Below are 25,227 nucleotides of genomic sequence, written 5' to 3' on the forward strand. Positions count from 1 at the left end.
GTTGTACTTTTATTTGGTTTTTACAAAAACATAATCACATGCAAAAATTACACACTGTACTTATATTATACATTCCAGGAGGAAAACAAAGAATAGTATGCAACACAATTTATGATTATTTAAAAATAAAATAAAATAAATGACAACCGACATGGAGTAATGATCGAAATATTTCTAGGCTGCGTCCGAATATCCCCTCCTATCTCCTTTCCTATCCACTTTCCTAGGAGAGGAGTTAGGAAAAGGTGGTCACGTTAGTTTTGACGATCAGAGACTTCCACTAGGTGACGTAATAATCCTACGGCCGCACTTCCTTTCCTCAGAAAATTCAAACTAACTTTTATCATGGCCACCACTTATACACTTCCGGGGATTAAAGAACAGTGATTGGTCGCAATCATCTTGGTTATTTACAATTGACTCGCAACTCTCGCTAAATGGGCGACAATTCACTGTAAACTCTCGGCCAATAGGCGAGCAGTAACCGTTAAATCTCGACCAATGAGCGGTCAGCATGAGACAAATGTCAGTTGGGCTTTCATCTTCTCAATATATAAACAAACTCTTAGGAATAGATGTTAGTGTTCACAATCTGGAGACAGATCGCCAACACATCTCTATCACAGACACATTTAAAGACGTTTTTAACGCAGCTTCAGGATAGTTTGTCACATTATGGGCATTCTATCTTTCCTGGGTTTTAGCCGACTGGCTCGAAACTTGGGCGACTGCCGTCGTAAGTGGAAGAAGAAGAAGCAGAAAGTCCGCTCCAGGAAAGAGACCTTCACTAAGGCTGAGACAGAGAGAGGGGCCCTGGAAGTCCCACTAAAACACGCCCCCAACCAGGTGGTGGTGGAGGTGGAGATCCACCCCAGACCGAAGGGCGAGACGGAGTGTGAGGAGCTGTCAGCGAAGGAGAGCCTGGTGACCGAGACCCCCACCGTGACGGTTCCTGACAATGGAGGACCCGTGGAGGACGTTTCCACCATTGAGCCGATTCCTCGGACACACAGCGGGAGGGAAAGTGCTGGCGTGTGTGACTCTGAATCTGTTCCCGTGGAGCCAGAGCTCAAAGCTCAGCCCAACGCTCCACAGAACGACGGCACCGCTCGCCTCCACCACTTTGTCTCCAACATGGTCATCAAGCCTGTGTCCTGCGTTCACTGTGGAAGGAAGATCACGTTTTTAAAGCGGTCCATGAAGTGCAGTGACTGTAAAGTGGTGTCCCACCCACAATGTAGGGAGCGCTGCCCCCTGCCCTGCACCCCCAACCCCATTGGCTGCCCGCTTAAGATCGGAGAGGGGTGTGTGTATGACGTACTGGCTGATTACGCCCCTGACTCCTCCCCCAGTATTCCTCCTCTGGTGATTAGCTGCGTTAATGAGATTGAGCAGCGCGGCCTGTGTGAGGCCGGACTCTACCGTCTTTCCGGTTCCTACGTCCAAGTGAAAGACCTGAAGGAGGAGTTCCTCCTCACTAACATGGTTCCCGTCCTCAGTGAGGTGAAAAACATCAACACCGTGACGGGGCTCCTCAAGGACTTCCTAAGGAACCTGAAGGAGCCGCTGCTCACGTTCCGCCTGACCCAGGCCTTCATGGACGCAGCAGAGGTTTCTGATGAGGAGAACAGCTTCTCTCTGCTGTACCAGAGCATCAGTGACCTGCCCAAAGCCAACAGAGACACGCTGGCCTTCCTGGTTCTGCATCTGCAGCGAGTGGCTGAAAGCCTAGAAACCAGGATGGACATTCACAACCTGGCCCTTGTTTTTGGTCCGACAATCGTGGGCCACGCCGTCCCCAACCCAGACCTCATTACCATCATGTGGGACACCAACCGTCAGATCAAGGTGATGGAGCGCCTGCTGACCATGCCCAGTAATTACTGGGACCAGTTTGTGACGGAGCAGCCGTGACAAAGTACCCCAGACTGTAGTCCGAAATATTTTAATTAATTTTGTTGAAAGGCTTAATTCTTATATGTACATATATAGTTGTTTATAACATATTATATTATAGTTGTTTTATTTTGAAAAACCCAGCTGTTTGTATCTCCTTTGCTTTTTTTTCTATATTGGTTGTGCTTTTATTGTGATGGTTCATCAGCTCATGTGTTACTCAGTAGTTGAAGAACAGAACTTTTGACTATTTTCTTAAATGTTTGTGCTTTTATTAAATGTTTTAACGCCCACCACGTGGACAACTTTGAAATCCTTGTCTGTCTTTAATTTGTCATAATTTGACGTGTTTGTACTTTGAGAAGTGTGTGTATTTATAAATATATATTGTTTAAATATGATGAGCACAATTACACTGCAGTGAAAATACAGTAAGGCATGAAAAACATCCACATTTTGAGGTAAGGCATACAAATTCAATTATTGATAATCATGAAACCCTTAAAACGAGTTTAAATATGATGAGCACACTTAAACTGGGGTTAAAATGCAGTAAGGCATGAAAAATTAGAAAAATGTGACAAACTCCGAAATTTCAAAAGGCATAAAAATTGTTTGAATATTTTTTTTCTAAAATAAGGCTATCATAAGACCTTAAAAAATAATAATAATAATGATTAGTAGACTTAAACTGGGGTGAAAATCCAGTAAAGCATGATAAATGTGATAAACTCACATTTCAGAGGTGAGGCTATAGTAACAAAAGAAAATTCAAAAATGTTGGATTTTTTTATTCTGAGATAAGGTAATCATACGTGTCAAGCTTATTTTCTACAATGCTTGTTGTCCAGCTTAAAAGGACATGGATGGAACACAAGTAAGACATGAGGTCAACTCAGCTTTTAAAAGTTTATTCAGTTTTGTTGCAGGTTTTGTAGCAGCTTGAAACCCTTAAAGAAAAGGGTGAAAATGAAGAATGAGCTCTATTCAAAATTTTTTAAACAAATTAACCACCTGAACTTTTGCCATTTTAAACAATTTATTCATTATATTCATTAATTTTTTGCTATTCAGTGTTTTTTAAGCCAACCTACAATGTTTGACTATTTCTATTTGTAAAATTAAATCATGTGATTCGGTGTATGAATTTCAACCGTTTTAATCAAAGTCTAAGTTTTTAACAATGTATTTTACCCATAAACTTATTTATTAATTTTAGTATTTACGTAAACTTATTTATCAGAAACTCTACACCAATATTTATTACTCTTAACATGTTAGTGATTTTATTCTTCATTCTTTTAACCTAAATTACACTATGAAATCACAATATATATATATATCAATTGGATCAAATAGTAACTTAATGTATTTTGACTAAAATGTCTCAAGGCAAACAAATTGAAAAGGCCAAACACTTTGGCTGTAGAGTTAACTTAAATTTGGGCTAAAAGTCATAAAAACATGGAATCAGCCTGTGTACTTTAACATGACCTACATTCCAACTTAAATACTTGCTTTTAGGAGCTTTTAACTTTAAAATAAACCATAATAAATCTGAAGTCACTCACCAACAACTACCACTGTATTGTCTGAGTGTCCAACACACAGTTGTGATGGATGTTCAATCAGAGCTTAGACCCAATACTTATGTTGGGGCTCCATCTAGTGTCTAATTGTTGAACTACACCTATACCTGACCTAAGGTGTACTGGACAGAACAGGTGAGAAGTGAGAGAAGGTTGAGTGTGTTGGCAGAGGTGTTTTCTTCTGGAGTATTGGAGCGTTTGGAGTGCCATTTGTTCTTTTCTTCATTTTTGGAAAACCAATAAGACCCTTAAAACTAGTTTAAATATGATGAGCACACTTAAACAGGGGTGAAAATCCAGTAAGGCATGAAAAATGAGAAAACATTTTTCTGAGATAAGGCTATCATAAGATCCTTAAAACAAGTTATAAAATATGAAAAAATTAAAATAAGAAAAAAAAATTTGTGAGAAAATATAAAACCCATTTATTCAACTCAGACATTTTTAAAGATACCAGACATACACATTATAACATTTAAATGACTCCACAACCATGCATGTTAGAGCCATATCATTATTATGTCAGTATTTTTTATGTTTAAATATTAATATGTTTGGAATAGGTAATTTTGAAATAGTTTTAAAGGTAATATTGTTTAAATATTGATTTATGTTGACGTTTTTAAATGATCAGAGTTTCTGTGCTCCATTGGTTTTGACTTGCTGCTGTAAACCTGGATTTCTACCGTAAAGTGTGGGTTAGTGTCGAAAAGCGAAGAAAAACACAGGCTGGTGAAGCCCATGCGGTAAAAGGACAGCAGTTTAGTGAAGCAGGACGAGGAGCAACAGTGTTTCTGACCGTAAAAAAAAAAACTGTTCAAACCGTCAACCTAATCAGTCAAAGTGGTCAGCATTGTCAGCGCCAGTGCCACCGTCAGTGACGTCATCGTCGTCATCACCGTCAATGACGTCATCGCCATCGGAAACGTCATTGTCGCGGTCGGACGTCAGTGTGGTCTTTCCGTAAGGATTTATTATTTTTGGGACTTTGAGACTGAGCTTTAAATATAAGAACACTTTGATTTTGGAACTTTTATTTTAGTTTTTCTATTTTTTGTGGATTAAAGAGTCAGATTGATTCATCCTACGCTTGCCTCTTTTTTCTTCATTTTTTATTGGATTATGTTTGGAACAGACGAGTCAGAAAACTTCATGTCCTGCAAGGAAGTGGTAAAACTTCGTTTTTGTGTGTTGCCACTACAGTAAGTCAGAAACACTGCTCCGGATGGAAACATTGCTAAGAAAACTGGACATTGTTTCTTTGGAGTACATCAATGCACGCTGCCGCTGCACCTGGATAATTGGACGTGCACATTCCTGTGTTTGAGGATAATCAACATTTATTCCGGACTTTTCGAACAAGAAGTTGGTCAAGGAGCGTAAGCATCACTTATATTATTCAAAGGAAAAAGGACAATAATATGTGTGCTCTGCTTGCTGGGAAACTGTAATCAGCTGCTGTGTGGAAACTTCAGTCACGTGAGTCAAGTTTCTAAAGTTATTTATCTGCATTAAAGTAAGAAGAAATTCAGTCAGCATGGAGTCAAGTGATGTTGGAGCTTCAGCAAAGAGAGTGTCAAAACCAACCTTTAAAGTACTTGAGGAGAGGCTTAACCAGTTAATAGGAAAAAGGAAAACTAAGTTAAGTCATCTCAATGGAGTAATGAAGGAAATTGATGCCCTCATGGAAGATAACTGCAACGCTGAGATGGTCAATGCTAAATTAGCCACTGACTTTTCAAATTTGTTCATGGATTTCTGTGCGGTGAATGATGCTTTAAAAGATCATATGACTAAGGAAGAGTTTTATCAAGATCAAACACAGTGGTTTGAGCCAAAATCCGCCAAATTAAACGCCTTTTACAAGAAGGTAGAAGGGTGGCTGAATAGAGTGAAACAACAGGAAGAGGAAGCTAGAATGTTTGACGCTGAAGTTGAGCCTGCAGATAGTGCTTCTATGATATCAGCCAGACATAGTAACCGAGGATGCAGCAGCCAATGTGCTTCAGGTGTGTCTAATTCTACATCCTCTGCTAGGCTTGAGTTAGAAGCTGAGCGAGCAGCTCTCGCTGCACGTATAGAAGCATTAAAGCAAAAACAAGAAATTGAGAGAGAAGAAGCTGTACTTAAAGCTAAAAAGGAGGAATGGGAGCTGCAAACAGCTATTGCTGCTGCTAATGCAAAACTTGAGGTGTTTATCGGCAAAGAGTCATCTCTAAACACTTCTTTCGAACACAAGATTAGAATGGCTGATCAAATGAAAGCTGCACAAAAGAATAAGGTGCACAGTTTCAATGCTGTGAAGTCGGAGCATGAAAATCCTTCCCAAAGATACATGCTTAATGTGCCTCAGAGCTCCTTAACTGAAAATAACTCAAGAAGAGGTGGCAGATCTGCTTCAGCCAGCAATAATACGGACACAGGGCGTGGCAGTGATGCTAATATTGGACATTTGCTGAATGTTATGCAGCGACAAAATGACATAACAGAGTTTTTAGTCAAGCAACAAAGAGCATTCACTCTCCCAATACTGGAAGTCCCAGTCTTCAGAGGCGATCCTCTGGAGTTTGATTTCTTCATGAAAGCATTTGAGCACGGGATTGAGGAACGTACTGACAATAATAGGGACAGGTTACGTTTCCTCGAACAGTTCACTAATGGCAGACCTAAAGTTCTCGTGCGCAGCTGTTCACACATGCATCCTGACAGAGGCTACGTGGAGGCCAAGAAGCTGTTAAATAAACATTTTGGGAATGAGTACACTATTGCTTCAGCCTACATTGAAAAGGCACTGAAATGGCGTGTAATTGTGTCAGAAGACGCAGAAGCACTTACGGAGTTTTCGGTGTTTCTTACTGGCTGCTTTAATACAGTGGACAGTATGGAGTTTATTGAAGAAATGGACAGTCCTACAAATATGCGAACAGTGATATCCAAGCTTCCTTTCAGGTTAAGAGGTAAATGGAGAGGAGTTGCTTATGACATTCAGGAAAATACCGGCGCGAGAGCTAGGTTTAAAGATCTAGTTAAATTTGTGGACAAGCAGGCCAAAATAGCTTCGCACCCACTGTTCGGCAACATACAGGACTCTGTCGCATCAAAGGATGTGAACAAGCAGGCAATTAGAAAAGAAAGTGCACCAAGATACAAAGAAAAGAAAAACATCTTTGCTATTGATGTCACACCTGCAGTAAAGCAAACAGAGGCAGCTAAAAAGGACATGTATACTGCAGACAAAATAAACAAACGACAGTGTATCTTTTGTAACAAAGGAGGACATAATCTAGAGTTTTGCAAGCTTATTAGGCAAAAGGCTCACAAGGAAAAGCTTGATTTTCTTAAATCACAGGGCTTATGTTTTGGTTGTTTGTCACAAGGACATATGAGCAAGGGCTGTCAGCAAAGGCACATCTGTCGTACATGCTCACTAAAACATCCAACCATTCTGCACTACGACAAAGAAGTTGTTCTTGCTGGTGAAAGCGCTGCTGTCAGATCACCATCATCCAACTTACCAACGGCAACCGACAGTGAAACATGTGGCTGCACTGGGGCCGGTGAAACGGCTTGTGCTCTTTCAATTGTTCCAGTGAGAGTCAGGTGTGGGAAGAGCAATAGAACTGTTGAAACATACGCTTTCCTTGACTCAGGCAGCACAGGAACCTTCTGCTCAGAGGAGCTGATGAAAGAACTGAGAGTGACAGGAAAAAAGACTAACATTTTGCTCCGCACAATGGGAAATGAAGCTTCCATTACAACGTGTGTTATCACAGGGCTTGAAGTGAGCAGTTTGGACAATGACAATTTTCTGAAGCTCCCTCAAGTATACTCGCAGGCAGAGATCCCAGTCAAAAAGGACAACATTCCACGACAAACCGATGTGGAAAGCTGGCCATATTTAAAGGAGGTTCAGCTCAAGCAGATCGAGGCAGAAATCGGTTTGTTAATAGGCACAAATGTTCCAAAGGCACTCGAGCCATGGAAAGTTGTCAACAGTGAAGGCAAGGGTCCTTATGCTGTAAAGACCGCCTTAGGTTGGACAATCAATGGCCCTCTGCTGAGAGTAGGTAGCTCCAATGAGGAAGACGCTGAGTGGCCACAGTTGACAGTGAACAGGATCTCCGTGGCAAAGCTGGAGGAGCTTACACAGCAGCAGATACAATTTGACTTTCCTGAGCACAACATGACTGAAAAGTTGGAAATGTCTTCAGACGATAAGCGGTTTATGGAGTCTGTATCGCAGTCAGCAAAGCTCGTCGACGGTCACTATTGCATTGGACTTCCTTTAAAAAACAAAGACATTATTTTCCCAAACAACCGTACTGTTGCAGTGCAAAGAACAGAAAGTCTTAAACGTAAAATGCTAAAGAACCTGGAATTTCGTAATGACTACACAAAGTTCATGAACGACACACTCGAAAAAGGCTATGCTGAAGAGATCCCCTTGCCAGAAATTCAAAAGGATTGTGGCAGGATTTGGTACGTACCACATCATGGAGTCTACCATCCAACAAAGCACAAACTGAGGGTGGTATTTGACTGTGCCGCTACTTATCAAGGCATCTCCCTAAATACAGAGTTGTTACAAGGGCCAGACCTCACCAGCTCGCTCATCGGTGTGCTGACAAGATTCAGACAAGAGCCAATAGCCTTCATGTCTGATATTGAAGGTATGTTCCACCAAGTCAAAGTTCCAGCGAAACACACCAACTTGCTGAGATTTTTATGGTGGCCTCAGGGAGACCTCCACAAAGAGCTGAAAGAATATCGAATGGTTGTTCATCTGTTTGGGGCAACCTCGTCACCAAGCTGTGCAACCTATGCTTTACAAAAATGTGCACAAGAGAAACAAGCAGAGTTCTGCTCAGAAGCAGTAAATACCATACTCAAAAACTTTTATGTAGATGATTGCCTGAAGTCTGTAAGTTCAGAAAAGGAGGCAGTTATGCTCATTCAGAAACTCATAGCTTTGTGTGCAACAGGGGGTTTCAAACTCACAAAATGGATTTCCAACAGCAGAGAAGTTCTTGCTTCTATTCATGAGGATGACAGAGCCAAAGATGTCAAGGAGCTTGACTTAGAGAAGGATAGATTACCTATTGAGAGAGCGTTAGGGGTTCAGTGGTGCGTGGAATCTGACACGTTGAAGTTCAGAGTCATCATTCAGAGTAAGCCTTTAACAAGAAGAGGCGTTCTCTCGATGGTGAGCTCAATATACGATCCCCTTGGAATCTTAGCTCCTCTCATACTACCAGTGAAACAAATTTTACAAGAGTTGTGTAGAACAAAGCATGCATGGGATGACAGAATGCCAGAGGCCCTCACCAAACAATGGCAAAAATGGCTGGCAAGCTTACATCAGCTTGCAAACTTTGAAGTAAAGAGGTGTCTGAAGCCTACCAGCCATGGTGAAACCACTTATGCTCAACTCCACCATTTCTGTGACGCAAGTGAAACAGGGTATGGGACAGTTACATATCTGCTCTCCAAGAATGATCAGGGTCAAGTGTTTAGTGCTTTCATCATTGGAAAAGCTAGAGTCACACCATTGAAACCAGTCACCATTCCGCGACTTGAGCTTACTGCAGCAACCGTATCAGTAAAGATGGACACAGTAATGACTACGGAGTTGGATTTGGATTTGAAAGACTCTGTCTTTTGGACAGACAGTACGTCAGTTATTCAGTACCTCAAGAATGAGACTGCGAGATACCGTACATTTGTCGCCAATCGGGTTGCCACAATCAGAGAAAGCTCAAATATTTCTCAGTGGAGATATGTAAATACTTTTGTCAACCCAGCTGACTTTGCTTCAAGAGGGCTTACAGTTGAGGCTTTTCTTAAAGAAAAGACGTGGATAATGGGTCCAGACTTCCTCACCAAATCAGAGTCGGAGTGGCCAGAAACGCCAGACAACATACTTTGCCAGCCACTTTGCAATGACCCAGAGGTTAAAGAAGCTTCAGTCTATGCAATTCATGCTGAGGAGAGCATGAGCCCCGTCTCCCAGCTCATTCATCATTATTCGAGTTGGAATCATTTAAAAAGAGGTGTGGCATGGATTATTAAGTTAAAAGGCATACTGAAACTCCTTTCCCGAAAGAGACAAGATTTGGTGACATCTCTTAAAGAAAGAATGGACAAAGAAAGCCAAACAACAGAGCTTAAGAAACTAATGGCTGACTTCAAAGCGTCTATGCTTACTCACCCTCCCTCAGTAAATGATATTGCAGAGGCAGAGTTGGAGATTGTTCGTTTCAGCCAAAAGGAAAGGTTTTCAAATGAAATAGCCATGCTTCAGAAAGGAAAAGTCATTCCAAAAGGTAACCCTCTCTGTCGACTCTCGCCAGCCCTACAGGAAGGTATCCTTAGAGTGGGTGGCAGACTGGATAAGTCAGCTATGCAGGAAGAATCCAAACACCCTGCTATCCTGTCTAAAGATATGCATATTACTTCTCTCATCCTAAGATCTACCCATGAGGACCTCGGTCACAGTGGCAGAAACCATGTTTTGTCAAAGGTACGACAGAAGTACTGGATATTAAGGTCTCATGCAGCTGTTCGAACAATTCTATCAAAGTGTGTAACCTGCAAAAGGCAGCATGGAAAACCTGAAAGACAAATGATGGCAGACCTTCCAAGTGAAAGACTAACACCTGATGATCCACCGTTCACAAACGTTGGTGTGGATTATTTTGGTCCTTTTGAGATCAAAAGAGGAAGGACTATTGTTAAAAGGTACGGGGTCGTTTTCACTTGCCTGACTGTAAGAGCTGTGCATATTGAGTTGGCGAACTCCTTGGACACAGATTCATGTATTCATGCCCTGCGTAGGTTCGTAGCCAGAAGAGGGCAGGTAAAGTTGATTCGTTCCGATAATGGAACTAACTTTGTAGGCACAGAACGTGAGCTGCGAGAGGCAGTGCAGGCAATGGACAAAGCTAAGATTCAAAGTACTTTGGTGACAAAAGGCATCACTTGGTTATTCAACCCTCCTGCAGCATCTCATTTTGGTGGCATATGGGAACGTCAGATAAAAACAATCCGAAAGGTTCTCAACTCTGTTGTGAAGCAGCAGACAATCGATGAAGAAGGGCTGCACACTCTGATGTGCGAGGTTGAGGCGATCATCAATAGCCGCCCCATCACGAGAGTTTCTGATGATCCAAACGATCTTGAGGCTTTAAGTCCTAACCATCTACTTCTGATGAAGGTCAAAACTCCGCTTCCACCAGGCTTGTTCAACAAGGCTGACTTATACTCCAGACGTAGATGGCGCCAAGTCCAATACTTAGCAGATTTGTTTTGGAGACGTTGGACTAGGGAATACCTACCGGATCTGCAGCAGAGACACAAATGGACTCATCCAACAAGAAACATCATGGAAGGTGACGTTGTTCTCGTTGTCGACGACACAGCTCCACGGAACTTCTGGGTGATGGCTCGTGTGATCCAGGTATTTGAAGACAGCAGGGGACGAGTTCGTCAAGCCAAGGTTAAGACAAGCTCAAGCGTTTTCCTGCGGCCAGTGACTAAGCTTTGCATGTTGCTTGAAAGCGATATGTAGGTTCCCATGATTGACATTTTGCTCAAAGAGAAAGCGGTAAAGGCTATTCTCCAACGGTGAGTCATGTTCTGGAACCTCTGACTCCAGTCGCATTTTTTGTTTTTACCAGGATCCCACTGGTGTTATTGTTTAAAGGTTAAACTAAGTTAAAAATGTACTTAAGTCTGCGTAAAAATACCAGTTGGGATGTGACTTATGCAAATTTCATTGTTCGGTTATTTGTTGCATACAGTTAATAGATATATGGCTCTTTTGTATATTATGTAAAAATAATTGTTTTGTGGCTCACAAACACAATTAGGGGCCGGAATGTTAGAGCCATATCATTATTATGTCAGTATTTTTTATGTTTAAATATTAATATGTTTGGAATAGGTAATTTTGAAATAGTTTTAAAGGTAATATTGTTTAAATATTGATTTATGTTGACGTTTTTAAATGATCAGAGTTTCTGTGCTCCATTGGTTTTGACTTGCTGCTGTAAACCTGGATTTCTACCGTAAAGTGTGGGTTAGTGTCGAAAAGCGAAGAAAAACACAGGCTGGTGAAGCCCATGCGGTAAAAGGACAGCAGTTTAGTGAAGCAGGACGAGGAGCAACAGTGTTTCTGACCGTAAAAAAAAAACTGTTCAAACCGTCAACCTAATCAGTCAAAGTGGTCAGCATTGTCAGCGCCAGTGCCACCGTCAGTGACGTCATCGTCGTCATCACCGTCAATGACGTCATCGCCATCGGAAACGTCATTGTCGCGGTCGGACGTCAGTGTGGTCTTTCCGTAAGGATTTATTATTTTTGGGACTTTGAGACTGAGCTTTAAATATAAGAACACTTTGATTTTGGAACTTTTATTTTAGTTTTTCTATTTTTTGTGGATTAAAGAGTCAGATTGATTCATCCTACGCTTGCCTCTTTTTTCTTCATTTTTTATTGGATTATGTTTGGAACAGACGAGTCAGAAAACTTCATGTCCTGCAAGGAAGTGGTAAAACTTCGTTTTTGTGTGTTGCCACTACAATGCACAAATAACAAGTAGGTACGTTCTTGTTCTTCTTTTCACGTTAAAAGTTTCATTGAGTTTTCTTATTCCAAAGAAAATAAAAATACACACAAAAAAATCTAATTCACTTCTTACTACAGCTTACTGAACTACAGACATGGGCAACTTGGGTCCCAAATGTAAATGCACAAAATAACCCCAAAAACACATGGAATGGCAGAAAAATATTCAAGAAATTTTAATAAATAAAGAGAAAACAGCAAAAATAAATAAAATTACTGTAATACTAGATTACAAATATATATATATATATACACATACAAAAAATGACTAAACACAGATGACTACAATAAATAACGTAAAAAATATTTAGAAAAAAAAAACCCACAGAAAATACTAAAAAATGACACCAAAACCCCACAAAACAACAAAAAACACACAAAATGATTCATGTAAAACAAAACAACTAAATATACAGGATCACAGAAAAATATTATAAAAAAAAGACAACATGGAATGGCAAACACATACACAAAATATGACAAAAGTATGAAAAGAAAATTGCTTAAATACACAAAAATAAACAAAATGACACAAAAAATACATAAAATTACTCTAAAACCCACAAAATTACTACAATAAATAACTGAAAAAATAAACAAAACTACACTAAATAGGTTAAAAAAAAAGACCCCAAAATGATAACGAAAACACACAAAATTACTCCAAAAACACTCCGAAAACCACAACAAAACATCACATTTTTTACACAAAATAAATGTACAAGGAGCTTCCAGCACATGGTGGATGTTTCCTCCATCCAGTGAAAGTTCTCCACTGTACAGAAAGCCCACCACAGCCTTCAGACCAGTGATGGAGACACCGATTAACTCCACCTGCAGACAAACAGCAACAAGTCCAGATGAATTCCCAAAGCCTTTTTAAATCCATGATGATGAAAAACTAAATTTACACTGAGAATAAAAGGAGAACACACCAACATGTCCAGGTCAGAAAAAGTCAGAACATTACGTCAGATTAGGGCTGCACGATTATGGCCAAAATAATTATCACAATTATTTATCATTTTAGGGAAAATTACTATTTTTAACAAACAATATGTGAACAGTTTAGAGTCCAAAAAAAAGCTTTAAACAAGAATATTGATAAATACTAAAATGTACCCAAGAATTTGCCAAAATGAAATATTGCCTAACTATAATTATACTGTTAGAGTGCAACTCCTTCAAAAACAATCACAGCGTATAAAGAGAAAGTTAAGAACATTAAGCTTAAGCTACAGGTTTTTAGCCAGAAACACTAGCGTGTCAACATTTTCTGGCTTGAGTGTCCGCTGGATTAAAGAATGAATTAATAATACTAATTAATTAGGTACTTATGTCAATCAACTCATGGGGGCGTGTCCAGACGTTCAACACGAGCGCCCCACCTACAAAAAAAAAAAAAAATCCCTAAAACTAGTTTTATATCCATCCGAGGTCGCATTTTAACCATAAAAATTGCAGACAAACAGGTGAATTTAATCGTGGAGACCAAAATCATAATCATGATTAAAATTTGATTAATTGTGCAGCCTTATGTCAGAAACTGTTATGTTTTTACCACACAGATTTTTTATTTATGAACATGTCGTCCACCTGCATCTACGAATGAAAACTACTTTTGTTCAGACACAGAATCCTCCTCTCCTGACTACAGACTTCTGTAATAAAAGCGTCTCTTTCCTTCTTCTTTACCTCGTTCTGCTGCTCCTCCCTCATGCCCACAGTGAACATGGCGTGGAAGTAAGGGCTAAACACATGTCATCATTTAACCGCTGGCTATCGAGGTGGTGTCCAGAAAACGAGGTGGGCTTCATTGATAATTGGAGATCCTTCTGGGGAAAACCGATCCTGATAGGAAGAGATGGAATCCACCTACTTTGGAGGGAGCATCTCTACTATCAGAAAACATGGCACAGTCACTGTTATGACATCTCATGAATGAGACCATGTTACAGAGGCGGAGTCCTCCACGCCCCTCTGCGCTTGCCTTAGGACAGTTTCCCTCCCATTGCTATTATGATAGCTGTGTTCATCGCCATGACAACTGTTGTGATGGTGGTGAATATTATTTTATGGAGACGGTAAATAAAACATTTGTAATGGAGTCATCATTGCACACTTTTATTTTCTGTTTAAATATTTGATGTTAACTTCTTGTAATGGGTGATGCTAAATGTTAGGTGTCGTATTGTAACATGATCAATAAATGAGAGAAATGTTGCCAACATTTAATTCATTGGATTCAAAAATCGCTTTTTTCATGTAGTGAGCAAAAGGAAAACATGCATCTATTGCACATTTGAATAATTTAGTTTACACACATTACTTTGACTTCCATTAAAATGCACAAAGTGTGTAATTTATATACATGTATATATTTATCATAACTGCATATTTTTTCTACAATCTGTTCACCACTGTTGCTGCAGTGAGCCAGATTCTCCACAGGAGGGCAGTCTTCTTTAGGTTATGTCCACTTTTTGTCCTGCCTGGGAAGAGTGTGTTTACTATTTAATTTAATGTCTTTTTTTAATTATTATTTTAAGTTCAATTTTAACTGAATTTCTGCCTTTTGCTTCTATTTCACAATAAAAACACAGAAAATATATAATTATGACATAGGGCCACGTGTGGACCTCTGTTTAATTTCATGCAGCCCCCAAAGTGAACACACAGAATTACAGAAAAATAACTAAAGGTATGGCAAAAACACACAAAAGTACAAAAAAGCACACAAACTACGAAAATTACAGAAAAATATTCAAAACAACAACAAAAATACACAAAACTACTCCAAAAACACACAAGATGATTAGAAAATACAGAAAAATATACGAAACGACAACAAAAACACACAAATTTACTCCAAAAAAAACACAAATTTACTCCAAAAATACATAAAATGATTCGAAAATACAGAAATATGTACAAAATGACAAATACACAAAATATTTAGAAAGAAAACAAAAATAACACAAATTTACTCCAAAACCACACAAATAAATTCTAAAATACAGAAAAATATTTTTTTTAAAAAAACAAAAATACACAAAATGACTTTGAAAACACAAGAGACGACGACAAAAAATACAGAAAAAAATATTCAAAACAACAACAAAGACAATTGTAAAATATACAAAATGACCAAAATACACAAAATTACTTTGAAAATATGAGAGACGATGCCAAAAAATAAAGAAAAAAATATTTAAAACTACAACAAAAATACAACAAATTACTCCAAAAACACATTTAAAATACAAAAAAATATACAAAACGTCTACAAAAATACACAAATTTACTCCAAAAATATATAAAAAGGTTCAAAAATACAGAAATATATACAAAATGACAAATACACAAAATACAAAATACAGAAAAATATTCAGAACAAGAACAAAAATACACAGAGATTCTAAAATACAGAAAAATATAAAAAAAATAACAAAAATACACAAAATTACTTTGAAAACACACAAGACGACTTCAAAAAAAAATACAGATTTTTTTTTAAAAATTGACAAAAATACAGAAAAATAGTATTGGAGAAGAGATTGGGACGGCATAAATAAATACCTTTCAAAATAAAAGGCACAGGATTTTTTTTTTTTGACTATGATCCTCTTGAACTCAGTTTGTAACTCATAATTAGAAACACTGATGTGGTGTATGTTGTGTATCTAAAGAACCAGTGTGAGGTGGATAAAGTTACCAGAGGCTTCATTGTAATAAACACTGATCCTGTCCAGCTGAAGGTCGCTGTCTCCATGATACGTTCCTGTTGGGTCGATGCCGTGCTCGTCACTGATCACCTCCCAGAACTGAAAAAATAAAGTTCAGTTACGTCAGTGTACAGAGATGTTAGAAAAAGGGAATAAACGTGTATATTTATTTACCCTCAACCCTTCTTCCTTACTAAAGCAAAGTTTCCATTTTTTAAGCTTCCTTATGAAGATTTATTTATTCACAGAAGCAGAAATTATATTGAATTAATTTGTAGTAAAATAAGAAACAATAAAAATAAATAAAATAAAAAACAGAAGGCAATGCACAGAACACCCAAAAGACAACCGAAAAATAGTGTAATGAAGGAGATAAAATATGACAATACAATAATAGAGGCTATATATAAACATAGATATAAATAGAAAATATAAATAGTTATATAAAAAGGATAAATAATATAGATATATTCTTATACTATAAGGAGAGACGCCTTAGACTGTTTAGTTGTACAGTCCGACAGCAGTAGGGATGAAAATAATGTGAAAATAATAAATAAATAGCATCATATTAACGTGATCATGTGACAGTCAAACACCCAAGCCTGTACATTGTTAAAAAAAAGGAAAACTGTAATTTTTAAAAATTTATTTTAATCAATTTAATTCTTTAACTGTCCCACGCCCTCATACCCTCACGCCACAGAAAGAAGTGTGTGTGTGTGTGTGTGTGTGTGTGTGTGTGTGTGTGTGGCGGTAACAAGGATCACATTAACACGTGTACAACAGTCATCAAGTGGATCACACGCTCATGGCTGCAGGTAGTTATCAGTTACTTCAGGGATTCTCAACCTTGGGGTCAGGACCACACTTGGGGTCGCGAAACACTGGGAGGGGGTCGCTAGATGCTTTAAAAAAACTAAGAATTTTTTTAACAATTTGATCCCATTTTTGCTTATTTTTTTACCTTTTTCTGTAACAACACCAAACTTGCCAGAGTTTAATTTATTTTCATCACTTTTTCTTGCTATATTTTTTGCTCCTTTTTGCATTTTTGCTACATTACTCCCATTTCTGACACTTCTCCGTCACATTTCAAAACCTTTTCTGCACATTTTTTCCACTTTTAAGACATTTTCGACACTTATAAACCCTTTCGTCACATATGTTGACCCATTATTGTCACTTTTAACCTCTTTTCACCATATTTCATGCTTATTTTTGCCCAATTTTAACCACAATTCCAATTTTTCACTGAAACTAATTGTTTCAATATTGACCATTTTTCCACTTTTTCTGTCCATTTTTGGCCACTCTCATTTGCAGCTTTTAACTAATTTCTGTAGTTTTTAAAATCCCATTTCACCATCTTTTCCACCACTTTTTTCACTTTTAACCCATTTTATTTCTGATTAAAACAAGGATTTACATCTTTAACATGACTTTATACTGTGGCGCAAATAATAATAATAAACATTGTGGATAGCAGTGGATATTATTCAGATAAATAAATATTGTTATCACAGATTCATAGAACAATAAACCATCATTATGCTCATCATATTCATGGTGGAGCAGTGCAGGATGTTCTGACAGACCTACATGTTGGCTGGTGACGTATCGATCATCGATCACCTGTTTACGCTCTACCGCTGCTTGCAGCGCTCTACTACTGTGTTCTGCTAACGCTAATCAAACTTGTTGTCATTGATATTTTAGCCTTGAAAACACTTGTTTTAATTTTTTACCGTACAGTTAAACGTACGAAGGTTAAGTAAAAAGCAATCTCGCCTCTTATAGGCAGTGTAATCTCCTTTAAACGTCCTTTTGTCCTTAGCTTAGCTTAGCTTAAATTTAGCACCTATGGCTTCTCTCTCCTGCCCGGTGTGTCAGATGTTTAGTTACTCCTCGTCCTCCTTTAGGGACAATGGTAGTTGCATAAAGTGTAGCGTACTGTTAATATGGAGGCGAGGATCAACAATCTGGAGAAGCGGTTCCGCACCCCTGATACCAAAATCGAAGCTAGCAAGCAGGACCTAGCCGGTGCCGTGGGATCCTCAGTGTGGAGTCTAAAGAGTCTCAACAACTCTGTCTCCACCCTTTCCTCTGCACACACCCAACACAGCATAACGTGGTAGGCTGTTCATCATCGGAATGGGATCCACACAAGGTTCCTGCTGCTTAACAGAAGGTTTTCCTTGCCGCCATGATGAATTCATGTTGGGTGTGGGATACATATGTATGTGTATATACGTATATATGCATATGTGTGTATCCATAAAATGAAGAGTCCGTCCTTAAGACTGCTCTACTGTAAAGTGTCTTGAGATACCATTGGTTATGATTTTGCGCTATACAAATAAAAGATTGATTGATTGATTGAAGTGTCTGATGCGTCACTCAACGTTTTAAGGCCAAGCTTGATAACTGGATGGAATGAGGGTATTTCATTATCCTCCTTTCCTTTATTATACTTTATTACAGCCCGATGGATAAAAATGTCCAACAGGAACATATTTACTCCTGACTAATCTTTGAATTCAAGATGAAAAAAAAAAAAAAAAAAAAAAAAAAGAGTTTTTCTCACTGACCTTTGATGATTCACTGACCCACTCGGGACGACTCCCCAAAATCTGTTTGTCCATTTTGTCCCGTCGGTTTGGTATCACCTAAACAACAAACAATGATAATGAATGTAGCTCCTTCCACGACATCACAAACACAGGTTGTTTTCTCACACAGACGTTTATTCTCCTCCTCTCCGTCTTAACACGCCGTGAAAACTAACACGTACATAAATAACAAGAGAATGAGCGCATTACACAAATCACACTACAAAATGGCGGTGCACAACTTAAACATGAAATAAATACCTCGTTGGCTGCATGTCATGAAAAGAGAAACTTAAAGATGCTCCACACAGTGTGAACTTAAAGATGATGCAGTAGTGTAAGCTTGTAGATGCTCCGTACACACAACTTGGTCCAACAGTACACGTTTCTTACACGAGGTTAAAACCCGATCAAACTTATCTGCGCTCCGTCTCCGCTCTGACTGTGCATCGGTTAATTGCGTCGTGCTGATACCTGAAGCTAAACAAAGGTTCCGCCCTAGAAATACAGGTAAATAGTCAAAACAATTAAACAACTTAAGATATAAATTTCTTTTCAATCATTAAACATTATGTAAACCATTTTACTTCACTCATAAATCATGAACTCTTTACCTTTTAATAAAATATATAAAGTATAAACATTTAGGCAGCAAACCTTTCACACAGCACTTACACTCCCACCAAATCATCACATTCCTGTAAAATCTGAATGTGGGATTTCTTAAAAGATTGGGAATCTAATGTATTTAACAGAATGTTTCATAGTGTGTGACTTAATTAGCCTCCAGTAAAGTAACTACTTTATGAATGGGCCTTTCAAGAAAAACTGACCTAGTTCGTAACTTCCCCTTATCAAATGTGTTGTCACTAATCATAAGCTTGAGCTTTCGCACCAGTCCATCTGCACTTGGGTATGCTTCAACAACTTTAGCAAGCTTCCACGCATTTCTGGGTGAGTTGTCATCTTGCAGAATAACAATGTCATTCACCTGTGAATTTCTTGAAGGCCTTTGCCATTTTCGACGTTGTTGAAGATTCAGGAGGTATTCTCGTTTCCACCTTCGCCAAAAGTCATCAGCCAGAAATTGTACTCTTCTCCATCTTTTGCACAGATAAAGGTCCTCTTTGCAGAACTGTCCTGGTGGGGGCAAAATTATTGACGATTTCATGGTCAATATATGGTTGGGGGTGAGTGGTTCTGGACCAGTTGGATCATGTAAATGTTCAACACTTAGTGGCCTACTGTTGATTATAGCCATTGTTTCATAAAGAAACGTTCTTAAAGTTGTCGTGTCGAGTCTGCTGGCGGACTTGTCAAGCATTACAGTGAGGATGCTTCTGATCGTGCGAATTTGCCGCTCCCAAACTCCACCCATATGGCTCGCTGAGGGAACATTCATTACAAATTCACAACCAATAGCCTTCTGACGTTCCAAATCCAATCCCTTTAGGAGATCAGAGAACACTCTTCTGGCACCAACAAAATTTGTTCCCTGATCGCACCTAAGTTGACGCACAGGTCCTCTGATCGCCACGAACATCCGTAGTGCATTTAGAAAAGCATCAGTTGTTAAATCATCCAGTGTTTCGATATGCACAGCTCTGGAGCATAAGCATGTAAACAACAATCCATATCTCTTTAATTCCTTTCTTCCTTCCTTTACAATAAAGGGGCCAAAGCAGTCGAGACCGCAGTAAGTAAAGGGGGGAGAAGTCTCGGTTCTTTCTTCCGGTAGATCAGCCATTTGTTGAACTTCTGTAGCTTTCCTGTATCTTCGGCATTTTGTACACTTGTATATGTGTGATGAGACCACACCTCCACAACCGATTATCCATACTCCATTTGCACGTAACTCGTTCATGGTCATGCCTCTTCCTTGGTGGAGTACACGCTCGTGATGATGTTTGACAAGTAGGGCTGAAATATGTGATTTCTTTGGTAGTATTGCGGGATGTTTCACTTCATGGTGCAAGGCTGAGTGGGAAAGGCGTCCTCCCACCCTGAGAACATTGTTGTTATCCAAGAAGGCATTCAACTGGTATAACTTGTTACGCTTGCCCAAAGTATCTTTCTTTAGAAGCTTGATTTTTCTAATTTCATTAGAGAATGCTTCTTCTTGTACCAACTTAATGATGAAAATCTCTGCTTCTCTTCTTTCTTCAAGGCTAGTTGTGTCGTTCCTTCTTTGTTGAAGTCCACTAAATTCCTTAATGAACCTCTTGAGCCTAGCAATAGCTCTCACTGCTCGGGACCATTCAGAAAATTTAGTGAGGCGGTTCACAATTGAACTTGGTTCTTTTGTTTCAACCAGATAAACACAGGCTTTGCGAAGTTCAGGGTCGTTCATTTTTATTTCTCCCACCATCTTCTCTTCTGGAATGATTTGTTTCCAAAGGAATTCTGGTCCTCTCAACCAGTTGGACTCCTTTAGCTGCATTGCATTAAATCCTCTTGAGGCAGCGTCTGCTGGGTTGCTTTCAGAGTTAACATGCCGCCATTGTTCAGGAATTGTGCTGGACCTAATTCGCTGAATGCGGTTTGCTACGAATGTATGAAACCGCTTAGCTTCGTTATTCACATAGCCTAGAACCACCTTTGAATCAGTCCAGTAATACTCTTGCAGGTTTTCTATCTCAAGCTCTGATTTGACGACATCTCCATTGCGGACCGAAACCACAGCTGATGCTAATTCGAGTCTTGGGATAGTCATTAATCTGGTAGGGGCAACTCTTGCCTTCCCCATGACAAGTGAACAACTGATCTGTCCTGCGTTGCTTATTGCGCGAAGGTATGAACATGCACCATATCCATTGCAGCTCGCATCAGAGAAGTTGTGGAGCTCGTATTGTATGACTTCTCCAAAGTTTGATGGTAAGTGACTTCTTGGAATCTTAAACTCTGCCAAACGTGGCAAGTCTCTAAGCCATGACTCCCACTTTGGCTGAATGTGCTCGGGCAGTTCTTCATCCCAGCTTACTTTCTCTTTGCATAGCTCCTGTAGAATCTGTTTTCCGATTAGTACAAAGGGGGCCACAAACCCTAAAGGATCATAGACAGAGGCGACGGTCGAAAGAACTCCTCTTCTCGTCAGTGGCTTCTCCTTCACTGTGACTCTAAACTGGAACTCATCTGCTTCAACGCACCACTGAACTCCAAGTGCTCGCTCGATATGAAGCTCTCCTAGGGCCATGTCAAAATCCTTTGTATGTGCCCTTTCTTCAGGTGATATTACAGCAACAACATCTTTGCTATTAGATACAAACTTATGCAATCGAAGATTTCCTGTCTTGCACAAAGATACTGACTCTTTAACTAGATGTATGGCTTCAGCAGGTGATTCTACACTTATTAAGCCATCATCGACGTAGAAGCTTCTCTGGATGAACTCTATTGACTCTTTGCTGAATTTTCCACAACCTTGTGATGCCAAATACTTTAGACCAAAGTTAGAACAGCCGGGTGAGGATGCTGCTCCAAACAGGTGTACTCTCATTCTGTACACTAAGGGCTTGGAGTTCAGGTTGCCATTGTCCCACCAGAGGAAGCGTAGGTAATCTTGGTGTTCTTTCAGGACATGAAATTGATGAAACATCCGTTCGATGTCACACATAATGGCGATTGGGCCCTTCCTAAATCGACACAGCACACCAACTAATGTGTTGGTTAAGTCTGGTCCTGTCAAGAGTTGATCATTTAAAGAAGTTTCTTGGAAACGAGCTGAACAATCAAAAACCACGCGAATTTTCCCTGGTTTGTGGGGATGATATACGCCGTGGTGTGGAATATACCATGCTGGTTTGTTGTCAAGTTCAGTCTCTGGCACCTTCTCGGCATCTCCTCTGGTTATTATGTCATTCATGAAATGTACATAATCCATATAGTATTGTTCATCCCTTTTCAATCTTTTTTCCAATGAATTGAGTCTGTACACTGCACTTTGTTTATTGTCTGGGAGACAAGGCTTTTCAGTTTTGAAAGGAAGTGGGATTTCGTAATAGCCATTTTCTTTTTGGCGTATACCTTGTGTCACTTTAGATAAGAACAGGATATCTTCTTGAGAAACTGTCTTATCGTCTGTCATGTGATCGGTGAAATCAAGTTCGAGAGCTTTAATAACATCTGCAGGACTTATCTCTTTAACTTGAGTTTTACATACAAAGTGTACTGTTGCCTTTAGCTCAGCTGAAGGTTGTACCATTGGTATTACTTGCCTAACTATGACTCGATGACTGGTTCCAATAGCATCAGCGTGGTGACCTTTTGGATTTGAACATCCGACGATGCTCCAGCCGAGATCTGTTCTTTGTGCATATGGATAATTTTCTTCACCAGCTAAGATTTCCTTTGGGAGTAGGGCTTGTTGACAGTCATAGCCAATGAGAAGTCCAACCTTGCACTCCAATGATGGTGGCATCTTATCTGCCAATTTCTCCAAATGAGGCCATTTTAGAGCAGTTTGAGATGTTGGGATGTGTGACCTGTCAGCTGGTATGAACTCTCGCGTGTAGAGTGATCGCAACAAAATTCTTTTCTTCAAGTTATATCCTCTCACTTGTAAATTTGAAAGTTTTTGACAAGGTATTATTGTCGACTTATTTGACATTGTTGACAGTCTCAAACTAACATTCTCTTTGTTTGTGTCTAAATCTTCAGCCACTTCTTCTAAGATAAAGGTTGTGTCGCTCTGCGTGTCTAAGAGAGCATAGACAAGGATTTCTTTATCTGGCTGCCGTGTAGATGAGACCCAGACAGGAACAACTGCCGATGTTTGCGTACCCACACCATCTTGTATTACTCTGTTTGTGGTTGCTGTTGCAGCTGTTTCTGTTGGATTTCTTTCTTTCTTTGAAGTTGATGATCTTGAATCTCTGAATTTCTCATCATGCAAACATGTTGGGTGTCTCTTCTGACACTTTACGCACGTGCTCTTGTTATTACACATCTTTGACACATGACCAACTTTTAAACATCCAAAGCAAAGCTTCTCTGCCTGTACAAATTTGACACGATCGTGAACTGTCATTTCACCAAACTTTCTGCACCTTTGAAGGTCATGACCCGTTCTTTTACAGAATATGCATGAAGTGATGCTGCTCTGTGTAGTATTTGTGGACAAAGTCTTTGCTTGAATGGTTTGGCTTCGTGAATGCTTCTGTTTTTCATTTTGTAAAGTCTTGAGAGCTTGAACTGAAGATATTGGATGACAAGCGAGATCTGCTTCCTTTGACAAAAAGTCAACAAACACTTTGAAAGTCGGATATTCTATGTTTGTTTGTCTAGCTTCCATCACCTTGCTGTTCCATTTCGAGACCAACCAATCTGGCAACTTCAGCAATATTCTTTGATTCTCGTTGCAGTCATTTAAAACTTCCAAAGTTTTGATGTGAGGTGTTGCTGCCTCGCAGCTTTTAAGAAAGTCTGCAAATTCTCTCAATTCGCAGCCACTTTTAGGATTTATTTTTGGCCATCCATCTAGCTTATCTCTGAAGGACTTCCCAATTATAAATGGGTCTCCAAAGCGTTTCTCCAACAACTGCCAGGCTGAATCGTATGCCACATCTGTGCCTAACAAGAAAAATCCTTCGATGGTCTTCTTCGCGGCTCCATCGACATATTTTCTGAGGTAATACAGTTTTTCTTTCTGTGGAATGGCCTTTCTGTCTATTAAGGTTTCAAAGGAGAGTTGCCAGTCTTTGAATGTCAACGGATCTCCACTGAATACAGCTGGCTCTGGTGTTGGGAGACGATTGGCAGTTATAGCTTCTGCTAGCATGCTGACAAAGTCTGAATTGTTTTGTATGGACGGTGAAGTTGGCAGGGCTTGATTTGTAGCTGTTTGACTTTGGGCGATAAATGGGGGACTCGAAGGATTAAGAGTTTGCATAGTGGAATTAGGACTTTGAAGTTGTACCAAAGGTTTGATATCTGGCATTGGGTTATCTGACCCTGAATTTTCTTCCACTTGATCATAAACTTTCACTCGAGCTCTTGCAGCGTTTAGTTTTTTAACCTCTTCTAGACGTTCAAGCTTTCTACGTTTGTCTTGTATTGCTTGTTGTCTGGTTAAGTTCTCAAATTCAAACTGTACAAGTCTTTGTTTTTCTTCAGCCTCTAGTTTTTGAATTTCAGCTGCCTCCTTATCTTGTTCTTCCAACACTGCCAAAACTTCTTGGGATGCAGCAGCTTCAGCTGCAGCCTCATTTCTTTTGATTGATTGGATGCTGGAGTGGTTTGAGCCACATTGTGAGCGATGAGATGGCGGCATGGAAAGAGAACCTGTTGAGTTTAGAATTGATCCTAGATCAGGCCATGCTTCTTCCTGTTCATCTGATGTGTGGCCTTTAACTTGGCTCCTTGCTCTTTTAACAATGAATGCTGAAAGTGACATGCACAAATCAACTCTGCGTCGCATATCTGGATCTGGAGTTTGTATTTGACGCAACTCTTCATAAATGTTCTGTACATCAGAGCAGCTATTTTCCACGTTCTCAATCAGATCCTTTAATTCATCCTCAGAGGCTTCATCTCTTAATATTTCTTTTCCTATTCTTGCATGGTACCTCCATTTCTCATAGACGATTTTGTACCGACGTTGTAGATTCTTTAGCTTTTCTTCATGGAGTTCCTTTCCCTTTTCTGTTAGGGTTCGAATCCTTTCACTTTTTCTAAGTCCTTTCACACCCTCATTTTCTTCTGACTGGGTACGTGATTTGTTAATTTTAGAGTAGGTTTCTGCGGCTGTATCTGATATTTGAGACATCTTGACTGATTGTGATG

At 39.4% G+C, this 25,227-nt stretch overlaps 2 protein-coding genes and 1 pseudogene across 2 annotated transcripts; 2 read left to right on the forward strand and 1 right to left on the reverse strand.

The window, feature by feature from the left end:
- The first annotated feature begins 579 nt into the window (after positions 1–579).
- On the forward strand, positions 580–1,981 carry LOC114471945 (rac GTPase-activating protein 1 pseudogene; annotated as a pseudogene).
- A 2,336-nt stretch (positions 1,982–4,317) lies between these two features.
- LOC114472566 (uncharacterized) lies at positions 4,318–11,941 on the forward strand. The gene is made up of 6 exons (XM_028461886.1): positions 4,318–9,514; positions 9,704–9,847; positions 9,954–10,005; positions 10,320–10,753; positions 11,702–11,809; positions 11,931–11,941. The coding sequence occupies exons 1-6, from the start codon at positions 5,023–5,025 to the stop codon at positions 11,939–11,941; spliced, it is 5,241 nt and encodes a 1,746-aa protein (XP_028317687.1). The 5' UTR covers positions 4,318–5,022.
- Positions 11,942–18,531: 6,590 nt separating this feature from the next.
- LOC114471941 (uncharacterized) lies at positions 18,532–25,227 on the reverse strand. Its single transcript, XM_028460945.1, has 2 exons — positions 18,709–25,227; positions 18,532–18,618 (listed from the first exon to the last, which is right to left on the reverse strand). Exon 1 carries the CDS (start codon positions 25,208–25,210, stop codon positions 19,223–19,225), a length of 5,988 nt encoding a protein of 1,995 aa, XP_028316746.1. The 5' UTR covers positions 25,211–25,227; the 3' UTR covers positions 18,532–18,618; positions 18,709–19,222.

Source organism: Gouania willdenowi, chromosome 11, assembly GCF_900634775.1.
Source record: "Gouania willdenowi chromosome 11, fGouWil2.1, whole genome shotgun sequence".
Classification (NCBI taxonomy): domain Eukaryota; kingdom Metazoa; phylum Chordata; class Actinopteri; order Blenniiformes; family Gobiesocidae; genus Gouania; species Gouania willdenowi.